General features: G+C 32.9%; 2 protein-coding genes across 2 annotated transcripts in view; both read right to left on the reverse strand.

Moving 5' to 3' along the window:
* LOC133330094 (phosphoenolpyruvate carboxykinase [GTP]-like) overlaps positions 1-19,382 on the reverse strand; it is a 173,672-nt gene that overhangs the window by 113,589 nt on the left and 40,701 nt on the right. The window lies entirely within an intron of this gene.
* Positions 1,461-2,201, reverse strand: LOC133330102 (dnaJ homolog subfamily B member 6-B-like; the record flags this gene model as incomplete). The annotated part of the gene is made up of 3 exons (XM_061538571.1): positions 1,461-1,584; positions 1,640-1,937; positions 1,997-2,201. Coding segments are annotated over 3 exons (609 nt in total), but the record flags the coding sequence as incomplete, so codon positions are not given.

A 19,382-nucleotide genomic window follows, 5' to 3' on the forward strand; every position in this document is an offset into this window, starting at 1 on the left:
GACAATGAGTTTTATTCTGATCATGAATATATATACAGTGGTGGTCAAAACAGTTGCAACTGAAATTGAATATGTGGAAATGTGTAGTAGCCTCTTTATTTTATGATAAAAAAATAGGTCAACTTTTTATTTTTTTAACTCTTTAGGTTCAATTGAAACTCTAATTTTAATATTTTCTAGAAATTTTTGATATTTTCTGTAAAATTTACTGATATCGATTTTATAACTTTGTGTGATGTGTGGCTGCTTGCAGAGATGACTTTGGATGTATAAAAGTCGATCTGTACGTCTGTACAACCTTGGTTGATTAATAGAAATTAAGTTACGGGCATTCCAAAGCCATGATAAGCGGTTGGAAATTATCCTTTCCAACAGTTTTATTTGGTTTGGGCAAAGGAACTATGACTGCCGATTTCGATTTCGACTGATTCCGGTGTCAAAGACTGAGTTGTAAGAAGAGAGTTATTTAAGTTTGCTTTTGTTGTATAGATTCTTTAACTTTAACAAAATTCATGAAAAATTGCCTTATTGGTGGTCAATAAGTGACTAATAATAATCGCGCAATAATACTCACTTTAAGCCCTTTACATGCAAAATCGGTCGTTTCATTTTATACAGAGAAAACAATAATATTCCAGATGAAATAACAAAATCCCTTACACGAAAAACAATAGCGTGATTTTTAATTATTTCTTTCTTTTAATTTAATTTTTATTTAAATATTAATTTGAGTTTTTTCTTGTTTGTTTCATTTTATTATTTAAAACATTGGCATTGTAATTAATGGTTTTTGCATTTGATTATTTGTGTTTTAACGTTGTTTTTCTTGTTGTTGTAATGCTATTTCAATTATTATGTATTATTTTATTATTATTTAAGCAAAAATTATAATTAAACTAGAGAACATCTTAAATTTGCTGTTACAAACTAAACTTATAGAAACAATCGAATCGACAAGAGGAACAGAATCAAAACATAAATTCAGATTTACAGATAATTTACAGCAATTATTACGAGGGGAGATTTATTTTGTTCCGTTCTGTTCTGTCTTTCGTTTGCGAACTGCCCCGGCAGTTGAGAACATCCGACGTTGCACGATGGCTGTGTGTTATGTTTCAACAACATCCCAACATTCTCAAACCATCACTTAAGGAAAGATGTTCTCCGCCGCAGTCCGAACTTAATTTCCACTAAATACTAAATAATTATTAATTTATTTAAGAAAAATACGTAAATCAAAATACCATAAGTAAATCATAAAAAAAAATTGAAAAAATAAATGTAACAAAAATGTTTGTGTGCTTTTTGAGGAGGTTTGTTTGTTTGCATGTGATCGACGATACTTTGACGATGATTTCTTCTGCTGAAATGAAGAGTAGAGGAGCAGGAGCAGAAAATCAGTTGGTCTTCTATTCATTCTATGAAAAATGACTTTTTTGTTGCTTGGGTGGTGTGTGTGTTTGTGGTGCACGTGGCACTTAGTGTTTAATTGAAGAGAGTGTTTGCGCAACTCCGTTCACAGTCTTTGATTTCAGGACATCATTTTCATATGAAAATACAGTTTCCTTGCCATTTTCATAGACCCTAGAAGAAAAGTATAATTAACAGCGAACTTAATACAGCAAATGGACATACATACCGTTTAGTCATTAACTTTTTGCCATTGACAAATGTTGTTGATGTCGAAGTTCGCTTAACGGCGCCATTTGTGCCAGCACCACCTGACCGGCCTCCAGCTCCACTTGACATACTGCTGAAGCTGGAGAAAGAGGTAAATCCATTGGAGGGCATTAGGAAATCCATCATTGCATAATTGAGCATAGGTGAACCGTAAGGGGAGGACAATTTTGTAGTTCCTCCATGATGGTGAGAACGACTACTACCACCAGAGGTACCATTTGAACGTCGCGTACCTGGTTGTTGATAACTGTGAACATCTAAATATACAACAAATATTATAAATTATTCGTTCAGTTTCGACCAACGCTTTCATTACCTCTAAACAAATCGGCAAATGGTGAATGTCCTCCGAAAAATTCTCGGAAAACTTCTTCAGGAGGGCGGAAGACAAATGGAAAACCACCGATGACATCAAATTCATCGAAATCGTGTGCATTATATCTTGATGAACGATGATGTCCTCGGTCACCCAACAAACCTTCTTTTCCATACTGGTCATATACCCGTCGTTTCTTCTCTAAAAGTTAGAGTGAAAGTAAAAATAATAAAAAAGCATAATTAGAATCCAAAGGAATGCAAAATGTATTTATGTTTTAGTAGGTAACAAAAACAAAGACATTTCAAAAAAAGTTTAAAATATGTTAAGCAGGATCTGCACTCACTATTGCACAGATGATCAAACTGATATGAATTTAAAATATTTTTTTAGGTTAATGGCGAAGTTGTTTAAGGATTTTAAGTATATCGTAAGAAAATCAGATACATGAGAAGTAAGGTAGTTTGTTTTGCTCCTCAAAGCTCAAAATGTATCAACTATTCCCCTTCAACGTCAAAATTGAAATAGCAAAGGGGAAAGGGGATCGTAAAAATGGCTTTCTGTAAAATTTACTTTTTAGTTATAGCAAAATAGTCAGGCTTAGTTCTAGTTCGTTTCTTTTTATTAAAACAACTATTTATTAGTGGGGAAAGTATGTAACTTTCCACCAAGGGGTGGGGCCAAAAACAACGAACTGAGATACGCCTGACTATTTTACAATAACAAAATACAAATGGTATCTCAAATAACCAGCCAACACTACTGAAATTTTACTTTTTCTATTTCCTATGATATAATGATTAATTTTACGTTGATGACCTATTTTGTAATATAACTGTAATAAAGGGTTTAAAAAACGTCTTAATAATTTTATATATTTCATATCTTTTGTTCTTAGGACTTTACTCTTTAAATCGTATTAAAGTTTCCTGAATATTATACTATAAAAAATCCACCAAAGAAGAACATATAGGATTATATCATCACAGCTTATTTTTTTATTATTTTATGCAAAGATTATTACTAACTATAGAAATACATATTCTACGCATTACGCTATATGAACTAGCCAAATTCATGTACAATGGTAAACTTCAATAGCATATGGGCATTTCCGGCAAAAGATAAACCAAAGTCGAAGAATTTGTTTCTTTTATTGTGCTTAAATATGAGGAGGCCCTCAATTTTCTTTTACCACTAATAGTACTCGTAAAGTGTTACAAAAAAGTATTAGGGGTGAATTGTAAACAATGTGATTGTATTTCATTTTTGAATATTTAAAGTTTGATTTTGCCTCTGAAAGTCGTATAAGTGAATGCGGAAGTGCCCATATACATATGTAAGTATTTTTCTCATTCGGCCTAAATTTTATACGGAAAATTTTAATTAGTTTGAAAAACATTACCATTTATGTTAACATTTCATAAATAAAGAGCAATGCAAAACTGAGCCCAGCGTTTATGTATCGCTGGCTTAACATGAAAAAGCAATAAGTACACTTTTTTCTATAAATTGAGATTTTGATACAGACATGTACAGTAAGTAAAAAAATCGATTTAATAAAAAAATTTAAATCATTTGTCGTTGTTTTGTAGTGATGAGTACAATATATCACACATCAAGTTATTGCCTTTACATGTTAGATGAGAGATATTTTGATTTTATAGCATTATCATGTGCATATATTGTTAAGATTGCAGCGGAATTAGTAGAACATGTAAACATTGAAAATATAAGGATGTGAAAAATAGTGAGTGGCTTGGTCGATATATTTCATGCTCAAGATTTGGTAATGACTGAAGAGCATAATGGGTTATTTTTTAGCAGTGATTGTTTATGTTAACTTCTCGCCGACACTCAAATACGAATTAGAAAACAAATCATTAGCAATAGCAACAATAGAAACAACAATTAATTTCAACACGAAACTAAATTAGCCAGTAGCAGCAGATTATTGATATGGTAGAAAACAAAAAGACACAACGCACAGTAGTTTGAAAATATATTTTTTAGAAGCTTTAAAATGTTTTACACTATAAGGAAGATATTTCTGGGATGCCAGGGATATAAACTCATAAGGAAAGAACAGAACTTCATCACTATATAAACATGAAGTAATTTATTAAAATCCGAACGAAGTCCATTCATTGAGAATATTTTTGCATTTTATTTGTCCAGAATACAAGACGTAAATGCAATTGAAGTCGAACAACCTAAAGAAATTTTACTTGTCTAGTTTTATTTTTAAGAACTTTTCGAACACATACGTATACATTTTCAAGACTACCTCTATACCGTCACCTCCTCTAAAATTAGTACCAAAAACCCTTTGGTCCTTCTTTCTAACTCTCTGTCAATGTCCAACATTCTAAATTTTAGGTTTACAGCTCTCTCCGTTACCCAAATTCAAAATATTCCAAATTTAGTGAATTTTCTTCCACCATCCAAATTGTTCCAAATTTAGTGGTTTTCGTACTCATAAGTAAAAATTTCCAAATGTACCTCAATCCTTCTTTCAGATAGTCCAAATTTAAGAATTTCAGCTCTGAGTGAAACCATTCCGCACTTTTCGTACCCATAACCAAACCAATCTCAATATACCAAACCTGCTTTCAATCGTAAGTCCAAATTTAAGAATTTCAGCTCTATCTGTTCACTAAACTGTACCATATTTGGTACCATTCTGTACTTTTCCTACACTCCCAGAGTAACCTAAGTTGCAACATTCAGGATTCGAGTTCTACCCGTTCACCAAAGTCCAAATTGTACCAAATTTTTTGGTTGTCGTACCCAAAGTACAAATTTCCAAAAATACCTCAGTCATGCACTCCAATAACAACCTTAGGTCCACATTTAAAGATTCCAGCTCTATTCGTTCACCAACATCCAAATTGTACCATTTATTACTTTTCGTAGACGTAAGTATGAGTTTCTAAAACTGCCTCAATTTCCCACTGAAACAGTAATTTTATTCATTAATTTCAGGATAACAGCACTATCTCTTCACATAGATCATTCACAATTTGTATCATATTTAGTACTTTTCGTACTCATGAGTTCGAATTTCCAACACTCTCTCAATCCTTTGCTATAAGAGTAATTTTATTTTCAAATCCATCCATCTCTATCCTTTCACTCAAATCTAAATTGTACTAAACTCAGCACCATTTAGTACAGATAATTACGTATTTTTAAAACTACCTCATCCTACACTCCAACCTTATTTTTAAGTCCAAATATTAGGATTCCCGCCCACACAAAAAGAATTGTACCATATTTAGTACCAATTAGGTCTTCTCGTATCCATAAGTACGAAATTCCAATACTTCCTTAATCTTGTAATTTTAATTCCAAATTTACGTTTACTATCTCTATCCGTTAACTCGAATCAAACTTGTACCAAAATTTTTTACCATTTAGTACACATAATGACGAATTTTAAAAAATTACCGACATATCTCAATTCTGCACTCAAACTGTAATATTAATTCAAAATTTCAGAATACAGCCCTATCCGTTCACACATTTGTAAGCTTTTCGGTACCATTTAGTACTTTTTGTTTCTATAATTAAACATTTCCTAAACTATGTCAATCCTACACTCCAACAGTAATTTTAATTAAAAAATTCGGGAGTCCAGCACTATCCGTTCACACGTAATCAAGTTGTACCAAATATAGTACTATTTAGTAGTAGGTAGGTGACATGCTTCCATATCTCAATTCTATATTCAAACATCAACCGTTAGTCCAAATTATTGGTTTCCAGCTCTCTCCGTTCACCCAAATCCATCTAGTGCCGCTTAGTACTTTTCGTATACATAAATACGAGTTTCCAAAGATGTCTCTATAGCTCAATCTACAACAGAAATTTCAGGTTTTCAGTTCTATCCTTTCAATCAACATCCAAATTGTACTAAATTTAGTACCATATATACCTTTCGTACCAAAAAGTACGAATTGCATAATCTACCTCAGTCCTACACTCCAAAAGTCATTTTAATTCCCAATTTGAAGACTTCAGCTCTATCTGTTCACCTAAATCCAACTTCCACCAAATTTAGTACCAATTAAGTACTTTTCATACAAATAAGTACGATTTTTTAAAGCTAATTCCGATTATCAAGATTCCATCTCTACACACTCAACTGAAGGTAAATAGTACGGAATTTAGTACCATTTTACACTTTTTATACACATAAGTACGAATGTCTTAAACCATTTCCGTACATCAACACCACTTCCCAACATGTTTTCCATTTAAAATGTCAAGATTCCAGCTATATATGTTCAATATATATACAATAGGAACTAAATTCTGTAAAGTTTAGTACCTTTAGTACACTTATATGTCGAATTTCCAAAAACCCTTTTGCACATCTTTCTAACTTTCCATCAGTGACCAACATTCCAAATTTCAGAATTTTAGCTCTTTCCGTTCGCTAATAAAAAGGGTACCATATTTGGTATATTTTAGTACTTTTCGTATCCTTCTACTTCCAACAAAACTTCCGGCATACCCCGATCCTACACCCCCATAATGATAGTACGAATTTCCAATACTTCTTACTAAACCCACACCCCCACAGTTATCCTAAAACCAAGTTTCAGAATTCTAACTCTATCGGTTCATCCACAATTCAATTTGTACCAAATTTAGTACACTGTAGTACGAATTTCCAAAACTTCCTACTTAACCCAAACCTACACTCCACAGTGATCCTAATCCCAAGTTTCCGAATTCCAACGCTATAGGTTCACTCACAATCCAAATTGTACCAAATTTAGTACACAGTAGTATGAATTTCCAAAACCTCCAACTTACCCTAACCCTACAACCCCACAGTGACCCTAAATCCAAGTTTCGTGATTACAACTCTATCGGTTCACTCACAATTCAAATTGTACCAAATTTAGTACACAGTAGTACGAATTTCCAAAACCTCCAACTTACCCTAACCCTACAACCCCACAGTGACCCTAAATCCAAGTTTCAGGATTACAAATCTATCGGTTCACTCACAATTCAATTTGTACCAAATTTAGTACACTGTAGTACGAATTTCCAAAACTTCCTACAGCCCCACAGTGATCCTATATCCAAGTTTCAGGATTCCAACTCTATCGGTTCACCCTCAATTCAAATTGTACAAAATTTAGTACATAGTAGTACCAATTTCCAAAACTTCCTACATACCCCAATCCTACACCCCCACAGTGATCCTATATCCAAGTTTCAGGATTCCAACTCTATCGGTTCACCCTCAATTCAAATTGTACCAAATTTAGTACACAGTAGTATGAATTTCCAAAACTTCCTACAGACCCCAATCCTACACCCCCACAGTGATCCTATATCCAAGTTTCAGGATTCCAACTCTATCGGTTCACTCACAATTCAAATTGTACAAAATTTAGTACGAATGTAGTACGAATTTCCAAAACTTCCTACATACCCCAATCCTACACCGCCAAAGTGATCCTAACTCAAAGTTTCAGGATTCCAGCTCTATCGGTTCACCCACAATTCAAATTGTACCAAATTTAGTACATAGTAGTACCAATTTCCAAAACTTCCTAAATATCCCAATCCTACACCCCCACAGTGATCCTAAATCCAAGTTTCAGGATTCCAACTCTATCGGTTTAAGTACACAGTAGTACGAATTTCGAAAACTTCTTACTTACCCCAAACAGAGATGCTAAATACAACTTTCAGAATTACAACTCTTTCGGTTCACTCACAATTCAAATTGTACCAAATTTAGTACACAGTAGTACGAATTTCCAAAACGTCCCACTTAACCCAAAATTTCACCCCCAGAGTGTTCCTAAATCCATGATTTAAGATTCCAACTCTATGGGTTCACCCACAATTCAAATTGTACCAAATTTAGTACACATTAGTAAAAAATTTTAAAACTTCCTACATATCTCGATCTTACCCCCTACAGTGATCCTGACTCCAAATTTCATGATTCTAGCTCTATTGGTTTGCATAAAATTCAAATTGTACCAAATTTAGTACCATTTAGTACCCATGAATAAAAATTACTGAAACTGGGTAAAAAATTCCAAAATTACGTACATTCCCAATCCTACACTCCGACGGTAATGTTAATTTCAAATTTCAGGATTCCAGCTCGGTTTTAATCTCCAAATTAAATTTGTACCAAATATTGTATCATATAGTACTTTTCGTACACATGAGTACACGCTTCCAAAACCATCTCCTTAAATGGACTCTACATCTCATCCCTAATTCGCATTCCAAATTTCAAGTTTTTAGCTCTTTCAACTCACATGTTACGAAATTGTACAAAATTAAGTACATTTTAGTACTTTTCGGATATTTATAGTTCGAATTTCCAAAAACCCATTGATACATATATCCTACACTCAGCGACCACCAATCCAAATTTCAGAGTTCTAGCTCTACCAGTTCGTCAAATACAAATGGTATCACATTTAGTACTTTTTAGTACTTTTCGTACCGTTCTAGTACGAATTTCCAAAAACGCTTTTGTACATCTTCCTAACTTTACATCAGTGACCCACATTCCAAATTTCAGAATTCTAGCTCTTCCCGTTCGCCTAATACAAAGGGTACCATATTTGGTACATTTTAGTACTTTTCGTACCCTTCTAGTTCGAATTTCCAAAAACCCAGCCTTATCTCACGCCTACACACCAACACCAACCCACACTCAAAATTTCAAGCTTCTAGCTTTAGCCGTTTCGTCTGGGCGATGATCTGTCAGTCACTCACTCACTCACTCACTCACTTAACACTAAGCTCTTTTATATATATAGATTTGTTTCAGTTTTAATTAATATGTGTGTTTAAACGAAAGACTTAGGAAACGAACGCTGTTTTTCTTTCTTGTATATGTTTTTCTTTTAATAATTCCGGAAGGGATTGAATTTATTTTTGCAAATTAAGTGGGTTTATTACACGAAATCTTTGCAATAATTTAAATTAACTTTTTTGAGAGCGGTATTATGGGGAGTTAATGCATTTATGATAATAACGACAGTGAAGGGAGCTATAATGTTGAAATGGCTTACATTTCTCAATTTTGATCAGAGCCATTAAAACCATTTCCTTTTGAAATTATAAATGTTATGAAGGGAGCATATTAATATAACATTTATGGATTATGATGTCTTAATGGAAAGTTAAAACAAGAGGGGGATTAAAAAAATATTTGTTTGAAAAAAATATTTTAATATTAAAATGAAGAATGGATTTTTATACCCTTCACCCCACTGTGGTACAGGGTATTATGTCTTTGTGCATATGTTTGTAACAGGCAAAAGGAAACGAGATAGACACATGACCCCTTTTGAGAATATGCATAGAATCACTTTCTAAGTCGATTTATGCATGTCCGTCCGTCCGTCCTCTGTCTGTCTGTCCATGTTAAATTGTAAACAAAGTACAGGTCGCATTTATGATCCGAATTTGATGAAATTTGGCATAGATCATGTATTTGGCCCAAGGACTAACCCTATTGAAATTGGGAAAAATCGGTCTAGATTTAGATATAGCTCCCATATATATTTTCGTCCGATTTTAGGTAAATGGTGTACCAAAGTCTCTATATATCTTTCGATTTGTACGAAATTTGGAACAGCGTAATGAATTATGTCTAGAATGGTGTGTGTTTAGTTTCTGGAAAATCGGTTCATATTTCGATATAGCTCCCATATATATTTTCCTCCGATTTTAGGTAAATAGTACATCAAAGTACCTATATGTCTTTCGATTTGCACGAAATTTGGCACATCGTAACGAATTGGGTCTAGAATTATGTGTCTAAAGTTTCATGAAAATCAGTTCAGATTTAGATATACCTCCCATATATATTTTCCTCCGATTTAAGGTAAATGGTGTACCAAATATCTTTCGATTTGTACGAAATTTGGAACAGCGTAATGAATTATGTCTAGAATGGTGTGTGTTTAGTTTCTGGAAAATCGGTTCATATTTCGATATAGCTCCCATATATATTTTCCTCCGATTTTAGGTAAATAGTACATCAAAGTACCTATATGTCTTTCGATTTGCACGAAATTTGGCACATCGTAACGAATTGGGTCTAGAATTATGTGTCTAAAGTTTCATGAAAATCAGTTCAGATTTAGATATACCTCCCATATATATTTTCCTCCGATTTAAGGTAAATGGTGTACCAAATATCTTTAGATTTTCACGAAATTTGGTATAGCATACTGAATAAAGTCTTGAATGATGTGTGTTAAGTTTCGTGAAAATCAGTTCAGATTTAGATATAGCTCCCATATATAATTTCGTCCGATTTAAGGTAAATGGTGTACTAAAGTCCCTATATATCTTTCGATTTGCACGAAATTTGGCACAGCGTAACGAATTGGGTCTAGAATGATGTGTGTTAAGTTTCGTGAAAATCAGTTCAGATTTAGATATAGCTCCCATATATAATTTCGTCCGATTTAAGGTAAGTGGTGTACCAAAGTCCCTACATACCTTTCGATTGGCACGAAATTTGGCATAGCGTACTAAATAAAGACTTCAACGATGTGTGTTAAATTTCTTGAAAATCGGTTCAGATTTTGATATAGCTCCCATATATATTTTCGTCCGATTTTAGATAAATAGTCCCTATATATCTTTCAAAGTTCCTTTATAACCTTCGATTTGCACAAAATTTGGCATAGCGTACTGAATTGAGTGTGGAATGATGAGCGGTAAGTTTCGGGAAAATCGGTTCAGATACCGATATAGCTCCCATATACATTTTCGTCCGATTTTAGGTAAATAGTGCACCAAAGCCTCTATATATCTTTCGATTTGCACAAAATTTGGCACAGCGTACTGAATGAAGTCTATAACGATGTGTGTTAAATTTCGTGAAAATCGGTTCAGATTTAGATATATATTCGTCCGATTTAAGGTAAATGGTGTACTAAAGTCCCTATATATCTTTCGATTTGTACGAAATTTGGTATAGCGTACTCAATAAAGTCTATAATGATATGTGTTATGTTTCGTGAAAATCGGTTCAGATTTAGATATATGTTTTCGTCCGATTTTATGTAAATGGTGCACCAAAGTACCTATATATCTTTCGATTGGCACAAAATTTGGCATATCGTACTGAATAAAGTCTAGAATTATGTGTGTTAATTTTCAGGAAAATCGGTTCAGATTTCGATATAGCTCCCATATATATTTTTGTCAGATTTTATGTAAATAGTGCACCAAAGTGCCGACCATATGATACCCTACACAACTTCCACGAAAATCTAACATTCGCGATACTTGCACCCTCTTGACCGACTAGAGGTCAACAAATATGATAAATATTCAGTGCAGCCCTTCTAATTACTTGTCCAGATTCCGTTCACCGTGGGTTGTGTTGTGATGTTCAGCTCTCAATTGTGGCCTATGGATTGACTCGAAAAAAACACAACGATGTCCACCTGATCCCAATATTATTATCTCTTCATCATCGAAAATTATAGGTGTTGCCCTCATGGAAAATTTCAAAGCTATCAGCGCTATAATTCCGTCCTCTAGTGGAGTAATGGGTTACTAAATAATATCTGAATATGTAAGAACCCGTAAATATTAAAGTGTAACTCCCACATCCGAGTACATACGACAATATAATTGGTATCAATTTAAAGGTCAACCACTCCTCTTGGATATACTATCTACTTCTCGGGTCTATGTCCTTCGGTGGTAAATATATACGCTATAGAATACAAATTTTGACATTTTTCACATAAAAGTCAGGACCATTTGAAGCGCTAAATACTGACCGATCTTTATCAAAACCGGCATGCTTGGTCTTTGGCCCGATCCCCTTCTCCATGTCTTTGAAGCGGACAGAAAATCAGAAAATATTAACCGATCTTTACCAATAACAATAGGGGTCTTCATTTGTCAGAACCCATCCTACACGCAAAATTTCGTGAAGAATGGTCCAAAACTGTGGCCTGTATCGTGTTTACAAATTATAATGGACAGACGGATGGACGGGCGGACACATATGTCTAGATCGACTCAGCTAGTTGAGATATGACGATCGGTATACTTAAAGGTGGGTCTAGGACCAATATTTCGCGGCGTTACAAACTCTTGTCCCTAGCTATAATATCCTGACAACATAGTGGCGTAGGGTATAAAAATATTTCATTAACTAGCCTCGTATATTGTTGTTTATAAAAATGTTGATACTCCCACTTTTCAAAGAAAAATAAAACTCTCATGTCGAGTATGTTGTTGCCACAGGGGTAATGTACGAATGCCGATATCTAAAAAACAAGTCATCCACCTATAACAACATTGTTGTGAATAGACTGATGGCTGATTGAACGAAGATGAAGCACATCGCATATAAATAACAACACAACCGTACAAATAATCGAGGGAGTTATTGGTAGTTACAAAAACAAAACAAATTTCAATACCAATGATTGAATAGGCCCTACCGTTCGAATAAAGAAAATTCAATCACGCGTGACAATTATTCAGCACTTCACGTTGCTACAAAAAAAACTTCCTTTGATTCGTAACAAAGCTCTACAAAATAGATGACAAATAAAATGTCACCATACCACCATTACCATTACATATTATTCGGCAGGCCGGACGGCCGTTCATTTGTTGCTGCTGCTGCTAACAATGGTATCGTTAGACGATGTCATCGATACCTCTTTCATCCATGTCGTGGAATAGATCACTTTCACTGTGTGCTAAAAAAGTTACTTCGTTTTTGTGTCACCAACAAATATGCAAATAGTTATTTCTTTCAGGTGTTAAAATGTATCGCAGAAGGGAGAGAAGGGGAGATATGTCTATTCATCTCATTGTCATATATGTAAATATGTGTGGTTATGTTCATGTTTATTTTACGATCTGTATTAATTTTGCACAACATAAATTGGATTCATTCAAAAATACTAACGATTTTTGTTTATTAGATTTTGAGGGGAGGGAGAGCTTTCCATTTTTTGCCTATTTCTCTTTTTTTAATGGTAATAGGCAATGTATGCAAATTTTTTTTATGTTTGGTTTATTTTATAATAAATAGTTAGTTTGTTATACAAATTAGTAAGAAAAAAACTTTAAAATTTAAATTTTTTTGGTAAATAAATTTCTTTGTTTGTGGCATTAGTCAGTCAATCACATTTGCAGTTTTTTTCTAAAGAAAGGTCTAGAGAAATTTTTTTGGGAGAAAATATGTTTTTCTACTACAGAAGGCGTGGATATTTTAAAGTGGATATTTTAAAGAATATCAAGGCCTATAAATAGGCGTGGATTTTTTAAAGAATATTTTTTCAAGGCCTATAAGAGGCGTGGATTTTTTAAAGAATATTTTTTCAAGGCCTATAAGAGGCGTGGATTTTTTAAAGAATATTTTTTCAAGGTCTATAAGAGGCGTGGATTTTTTAAAGAATATTTTTTCAAGGCCTATAAGAGGCGTGGATTTTTTAAAGAATATTTTTTCAAGGCCTAGAAGTGGCATGGATTTCTTAAAGAATATATTTTCAAGGCCTATAAGAGGCGTGGATTTCTTAAAGAATATTTTTTCATGGCCTAAAAAAGGCGTGGACTTCTTAAAGATTATTTTTTCAAGGCCTAGAAAAGGCGTGGATTTCTTAAAGATTATTTTGTCAAGGCCTAGAAAAGGCGTGGATTTCTTAAAGAATATTTTTTCAAAACCTAGAAGTGGCGTGTGTTTCTTAAAGAATATTTTTTCAAGGCCTATAAGAGGCATGGATTTCTTAAAGAATATTTTCAAGGCCTATAAGAGGCGTGCGTTTCTTAAAGAATATTTTTTCAAGACCTATAAGAGGCGTGCGTTTCTTAAAGAATATTTTTTCAAGACCTATAAGAGGCGTGGATTTTTTAAAGATTATTTTTCAAGGCCTATAAGAGGCATGGATTTCTTAAAGAATATTTTTCAAGGCCTATAAGAGGCGTGGATTTTTTAAAGAATATTTTTTCAAGACCTATAAGAGGCGTGAGTTTCTTAAAGGATATTTTTTCAAGGCCTATAAGAGGCGTGCGTTTATTAAAGAATATCTTTTCAAGGCCTATAAGAGGCGTGCGTTTATTAAAGAATATATTTTCAAGGCCTAGAAGAGACGTGGATTTCTTAAAGAATATTTTTTCAAGGCCTATAAGAGGCGTGGATTTTTTAAAGAATATTTTTTCAAGGCCTATAAGAGGCGTGGATTTCATAAAGAGTATTTTTTCAAGGCCTATAAGAGGCGTGGATTTCTTAAAGATTATTTTTTCAAGGCCTATAAGAGGCGTGCGTTTCTTAAAGAATATTTTTTTAAGGCCTATAAGAGGCGTGAATTTCATAAAGAATATTTTTTAAATACCTATAAGAGGCGTGGATTTCTTAAAGAATATTTTTTCAAGGCCTATAAGAGGCGTGCGTTTCTTAAAGAATATTTTTTTAAGGCCTATAAGAGGCGGGAGTTGCTTAAAGTATATTTGTTCAAGGCCTAGAAGAGACGTGGATTTCTTAAAGAATATTTTTTCAAGGCCTATAAGAGGCGTGGATTTTTTAAAGAATATTTTTCAAGGCCTATAAGAGGCGTGGATTTTTCAAAAAAATATTTTTCAAGGCCTATAAGAGGCGTGGATTTTTAAAGAATATTTTTCAAGGCCTATAAGAGGCGTGGATTTTTTAAAGAATATTTTTTCAAGGCCTATAAGAGTGAATTTCATAAAGAATATTTTTTAAATACCTATAAGAGGCGTGGATTTCTTAAAGAATATTTTTTCAAGGCCTATAAGAGGCGTGCGTTTCTTAAAGAATATTTTTTTAAGGCCTATAAGAGGCGGGAGTTGCTTAAAGTATATTTGTTCAAGGCCTATAAGAGGCGTGGATTTCTTAAAGAATATTTTTTTAATGCCTATAAGAGGCGGGAGTTGCTTAAAGTATATTTGTTCAAGGCCTATAAGAGGCGTGGATTTCTTAAAGAATATTTTTTCAAGGCCTATAAGAGGCGTGGATTTCATAAAGAATATTTTTTCAAGGCCTATATGAGGCGTGGATTTCTTAAAGAATATTTTTTCAAGGCCTATATGAGGCGTGGATTTCTTAAAGAATATTTTTTCAAGGCCTATATGAGGCGTGGATTTCTTAAAGAATATTTTTTCAAGGCCTATATGAGGCGTGGATTTCTTAAAGAATATTTTTTCAAGGCCTATATGAGGTGTGGATTTCTTAAAGAATATTTTTTCAAGGCCTATATGAGGCGTGGATTTCTTAAAGAATATTTTTTCAAGGCCTATATGAGGCGTGGATTTCTTAAAGAATATTTTTTCAAGGCCTATATGAGGCGTGGATTTCTTAAAGAATATTTTTTCAAGGCCTATATGAGGCGTGGATTTCTTAAAGAATATTTTTTCAAGGCCTATATGAGGTGTGGATTTCTTAAAGAATATTTTTTCAAAATATATAAGAGGCGTGGATTTTTTAAAGAATATTTTTTTCAAGATATATAAGAGGCGTGTATTTCTTAACGAATAACGAAGTTTTTTTTTTATCAGGATCTCAAATAGCCGTGTATTTTTGAACAAATATTTTTTCATGGCCTCAAACAGGCGTAGATTTTTCAGAAAATATATTTTTTTAGGTCTCAAACAGGCGTGGATTTAAAAAAATCAGGACTTCAAACAGGCGTGGATATTTAAAAATATTTGATATAGACTATTATTAGCGACGATTTTATACAAATTTTTTCCATAGACTTTCATTAGCGCTAATTTTTTACAATTTTGTTTTTTTTTAAGATTATCATATATTTCCTTCAACAACTATTAAAGACTATATTTTTTTACTTCCCTATTTATGCCACATAACATTTTGTATAACATTTATAAGGCCTATTTTGTAAAACATAATTGTTTCTGTTTTTCATGATCACATGTACATGTCGTTTTTATATTTTTCCACATGTGTATTGTTAAGTATTTTTTATTGTTCAGTCGCAATAATAACGTCTTCGAGATGTAATCTCTGAGAAATGTTTTGTTTTACCGCCACTGGTTTTGTTTTAAAGACAAAAGTTTAAAGACAGCAGCACGTGATGCCATTAAATGTGGGTTCAAAAAGAAAAGAGGAAACGACGTTTGTGTCTTAAGACTTTTTGACAATTGATATTTTTATGTAAAAAATGTAAAAAATACAATTCATTGATAGTGGCAATCCACATCTCACTTGTTTACTCAGTTTGTGTCTTAAGTCGTTTGTTTTGATTTTCAAATTCACAATGTATCACTCCGAACTTAATTTTTTAAGCTACTTTAAAAGGCTCTCTCAATGCGACTAACTGTTTAATATCTAAAAATGCACTATATATTATTATTTTATATTAAAAAAGAAACGCAATCCACTAATGGTTATTTAAGTGTTGATCTCTATAAACAATTTATAAATTCTAGTGTCCCTCCAACAAACAAATATTTTCAAAGTTTAATTACACGTGAGTTATTTAACTTTTCATCCATAAAAAATATTTGAAATGATGATGAATAAAAGAAAAAATATTATTAACAAACAAAATACTTAATAGATTTTCTATAAATAGAACAGTCGTGAGGTCATATCAAAGTTAAAAATTAAATAAAGGCATTTTTTATATTTTTATAATTTTTTATACAACAGCAATCAAAGGTCTCAAAATTTAAAAAAAAATATTTTTTGCAAGAGCTATCAATGGCGTGAATTTAAATGTTTTTAAACATTTACCCTTTATTCGCCTGTAAAGTCTCCCGTGTGGGTTATTGCTTCAAATTTTTTCCCCCTTTCTTCCACACAAAAATTGTTTTTATTTATTTTCATTTCATTTTTCTTAACAGAATGTTCAACAATTTCACTGAAAACATGTTACATTTATTTCAAACATTTCGAAACCTCAAAATTACATTTAATGATGACCGTTATTAACTTTAGGTCATCGTCAGCATGACTCTTTAAAAAAATTAAATAAGTAATGACCTTTCTTTCTTTACCTTCTCCACTTCTTGTCGATGTTCGATGTGAAGTCTTAAGTGCAAGTGGCCATTCTCAAAAGTGTAGACATATTACAACGGTATTGGTTATTTTTTTGTACTTTATTTTTTGGTAAACAAGTTAAAAATATTTAGGTCATATACTAAAACTGGAAAGTGATTGCATTAAGCGTAAATGTTTTCTTCGGTTACCATTCAATAAAAAAGAAAACTACTTTACCCTGTAATAAAAAAGAAATAAAAATCAGTTCTCAGATTTGAAGAAATAAATTATTTGATATTTTCAAAAAATCCACGGCTTTTATATGATGATTGTTATTGAGAAAAATATATTGAAAAAAAAACGGTTGCACAAAAACATGTGTATACCAGGAAGCAATTGTAGGTGTGTGGATTAATTATCCATCGCTACAACAAAAATCTGCTTTGAAAAGGACTGTTCCTAGAATGAAGACAAATGTCGAACTTTGACAAATTTGAATTTAATTCGCATATGCAAGTTTCGCATCAGGGCGGAATAAATATAAGTTATCAACGTACGACATTTGTAAAGCCACATAGCCCAATATGCCTGATGAGCCGCTTAACAAACGGCGAAACGCGTCGCATAATGGTGGGTACGTAGGTTCTACTCCTGGCTTTCCTTTTCATTGCAAAACTTAGATCATCAAGCTCGACTCTTAAAAAAAAGAAAAAATCCACAAAATTATTTTTAGAAGCTTTTGAAAGAATATTATTAAAAAAATTAAGCATTTTTTTTTTTTGCACCCCCGTTTGGAAAAATATGTTTGTCTTTCAATGTCGTTGAAAAAAATTCAAGACTTTCATTAAATTGATAGTTTTTGGAAAACATATTTTTTAAAAAAATCCAAGCTTTTCATTGTTGTTGGAAAAAATATAATTGAAACAAGTGAGCGGAGCAGTATAATCGGACGCGGCCGACCATACGATACCCTACACAACTACCACGGAACTCTAACTTTCTGCGGAGCTTTAATCCCAGCCAAGACAATATTTCGTAATAGTTGCACTCTCTTGCCCGATCAGAGGTCAACAGCATCTCTTCTTTACACTGATATTCCCCATATTCATATATATTCCCGTATATTCCCCATATTAAGTACAGCCCTTCTAATTACTTATCCAGATTCCCTTCACCGTGGATTGTGTTGTGATGTTCGGATTGTGGCCTATAGATCAACACGAAAAACTCACAAAAAATTAAGTTTTCGGTCCACTTCATACCGAAAATTATAGGCATCGACCTTGACCATAACTGGAACCTCGTGGAAAATTTCAAAGCTATCAACGCTATATATCCGCCCTCTAGGGTGGTAATGGTTTATTAAATAATATCTGAACATGTAAGCACCTGTAAATATTTACTTGTAACTCCCACATCCGACTACATACGACAATATAATTGGTATCAAATTAAAGGTCAAACACTCTTCTTGGATATACTATCAACTTCTCGGTTCTATGTCCTTCAGGAGTAAATATATACTCTATAAAATACAAATTTTGTCAGTCAGGGTCCATTTGACCCGCTAAATATTGACCGACCTTTATGAAAACAGTCATGCTTATTCTTTGGCCCAATCCCCTTCTCCATTTAAAAAATGGTGATGTTTGGGTCATAATTGCAGACCCGGGAGCGACCAGAAAATTAGATAAAAATAAAGTTGTTGGTCCATTTCATCCTCTAAATATTAACCGATATTTACCAAAAACAATAGGGGTCTTCATTGGCCAGAAGCCATCCTACATTCAAAATATCATGAAGATTGGTCAATAACTGTGGCCTATATCGTGTTTACAAATCGTAATGGACAGACGGACGGACACACATATCTAGATCGACTCATCTAGTCGAGATATGACGATCGGTATACTTAAAGGTGGGTCTAGGATCAGTATTTAGCGGCGTAACAAACTCTTGGGGCTGCACAAAGCTATAATACCCTGACAACATAGTTGTGTAGGGTATAAAAATACATGCTTTGATAGTTGTTGTAAAAAAATATTTAAAAAAAAATTAGACCCATTTTGAGTTTAAAAAATCCCAGACTTTAATAGTTTTTAAACATAATATTCTTAAATAAATAAAAAAAAATGAAAATTATTTTAGAAAAATCCAGACCATTAAAAATTGTTAAAAAAAAATTAAAAAAAAATTTATTTATATTTGAAGCTTTGATAGTTGTTGAAAATTTGTTTTATATTAATTTTGTCATTCTGTTTGTAACTCATCGAAATATTAATTTCCGACCCTATTTCCGAGGTGGGGATAATTGTTACAAAAAAATATTAAAAAAAATACAGGCCTTCGATAGTTTTTATAAAAACCCATGCCGCTTAC

Source organism: Musca vetustissima, unplaced genomic scaffold (assembly GCF_032173495.1).
Source record: "Musca vetustissima isolate MV318-11 ecotype Yass unplaced genomic scaffold, APGP_CSIRO_Mvet_v1 utg4481, whole genome shotgun sequence".
NCBI lineage: Eukaryota > Metazoa > Arthropoda > Insecta > Diptera > Muscidae > Musca > Musca vetustissima.